General features: G+C 33.1%; 1 protein-coding gene across 1 annotated transcript in view; it reads right to left on the reverse strand.

Moving 5' to 3' along the window:
* The window catches only part of LOC110020386 (calreticulin-3-like), a 14,445-nt gene extending 12,523 nt beyond the window's left edge, over nt 1-1,922 (reverse strand). The window contains 1 exon segment of the mRNA XM_020718472.1: nt 1,659-1,922. Within this exon segment, the coding sequence (XP_020574131.1) occupies nt 1,659-1,782 (124 nt within the window). The 5' untranslated portion in view covers nt 1,783-1,922.
* Between the last annotated feature and the right edge of the window lie 380 nt (nt 1,923-2,302).

A 2,302-nucleotide genomic window follows, 5' to 3' on the forward strand; every position in this document is an offset into this window, starting at 1 on the left:
TCCGCTCCCTCCCGACGAGTAGTTTGTCATTGTGGTATGCAAACCACACTTTTGACCTCACTGCAGGCACATAGCTATGGTAGGAAGTTTTATACATGCACCCGAAGCATTGCCGATCAATGCAAATTTTTCCGATGGGCGGACAATTTCTCTGATGTTGAGGAAGATGTTGGTAGCGATTTGCGAGTTTCAGATGACGAAGGGCAGACACGGGAGCTACAGCGTGTCATTGTTAGAAATAACATTACCATTATGCTACTCGTCGTGGTCGTAGTTTTACAGTTTTTTTTTTCATTCTGCTTCTCCTAGCTAGTGGTTGAGTTGCATTTATGTACTCTGGGCTATTTTGGATGTACGAAACTGTATGAGTTCCTACGTCTTTATGTAAGAAAGCACGACTTCATATGGCTTGAGGTGCTTTTATATATTTTACATTTTATGCTTCTAAAATATGTTTGTAAATTTTTATATGTATAGATGAATTAATATTTGTATACATTGATATATGGATAAAGATAAATTTTAAACCTATATGTGTTTAAAATTACAAAATATTTTTTAAAAATTATCTATAAAAATGAATATTAAAAATAATTTATTTCATTTAATTAACTAAGAAATAATATTTTTATAAATTTTATGTATATTAAACCCATATTTATACAAATAAATCAAAAACTTTAAACAATTTTAACAAATATGGACAGTTTGGTTATTTTTACATAAACAACTGGCTCACAGCATTTTTCACGCAGCTGCACCAAACAGACAGTCAACTTCCCCACAGCTGTTTTCCCACAGCTGCTTCCTGGTGCAGCGCAGCTGCAGCTGAAAGGCTGAGAATCTGCAGCTGCGCCAAATAGACCCTGAGTGTGTTTTAATCAATACAATATCTCCACATTTATCTTAACCCGCCAACAGAATTGATATAGATTTTAGTTGGGCTATGCTTTGAGATGGATTAAGAAATATAACATCTAAGAGTTAATTGATGAGTTATCATTATCAATATATGCAATGAAGATTGGTTTCCACGGCTGATTTAATAAAGATTGTACTAAGTTTTAGAGGAGAATTGGTCCAAATTTTATCTCCATTGATTTTGTATGGCCAAAGTACACCATGAAAGGACATGAAGACAAATATTTTTGAACTTTTAAAAATTATATTTTCAAAAACTTTACTCTTCAAAATCTATATGTCCAAAGTTATCTGGAGAGAATCAAATCCCAAGATAAACAAAAACTAATTCAATTAAATAGTAAATTACCAAAATTAACGAGGCATTAAATGACAACTTGTGTCAAATTAAATAAACTAATGAGAAATATTCGAAAAAAAGTTACTAATTAAGATTAGGAAAAAAATAGATTAGTCAAATTAGTATTATAATTACTAATTAATTGACAATATATACATATATATATATATATGAGCTAGATGTATTAACTATAAAATAATTAATAGAATAAAAATTATGAATGATCATAAATTAATCATCGACACAATTATAACTAAATGATATCCAATTACACAATTAATTAAGCTAATTAATCACTAGTTAATTTAAAGTCTAAAAAACGAAAAAAAAGAACAAGACGCATAAAAGAATGGGAAGATAGCTAACAGTGCTGTTCTTCTGAAAACTAATAATATACCGTCGAATCGGTCTTCAAAGATGATCTCCGAAGCAGAGGAGGAGACCAGAAAAGCGAGGGAGAAGAAGATAACCATTAGCTTGGGCCAAGAGCTCGAGAGAGGAGTTAGGGTTCCATCCGCCATTTTGGCTTGGCCGAGCCACTGTTAATCAGCTCTAATTGATAGGAAAGTGGATTTTTTTCTTTTCTGGCCCTCTCTTATGTTGGAGAGGAGGATTGACTTTGGAAAGACTTTGACTGGGGACTCCATATGACTGACTGGCTGACCTTGAAAGAGGAGAGGAATAAAAATCCTATGAACTGTTTTGTGTTTTATGATCCAATGGTAAATGGCCACGTCACCTTCTTTGTGCCAACTGTATAAGTATCCTATGATTAGGGATAGTAACAACAAACATCCCGAGCCAATTAGGAGGTAAGGGACACCGAAAGAAAGTATAAAACAGCCTCATGAGCTATTGTATTAAGCTCAACAAAGTAAATCTCATTATCCCAAAAACATATCACATTAGGAGTCCACACAGATCCAATGACATTTTGTCACTTGTAATGTGACAAACTCATTGAAAAATAAAAATAAAAACATAAAAGATACATTTTAGCGAGAGACCTAGCTCGATCCATCCCAATGCTTCGAAAACAAA

This window comes from Phalaenopsis equestris, unplaced genomic scaffold, assembly GCF_001263595.1.
Source record: "Phalaenopsis equestris unplaced genomic scaffold, ASM126359v1 Scaffold000095, whole genome shotgun sequence".
In the NCBI taxonomy this organism is placed as follows: domain Eukaryota; kingdom Viridiplantae; phylum Streptophyta; class Magnoliopsida; order Asparagales; family Orchidaceae; genus Phalaenopsis; species Phalaenopsis equestris.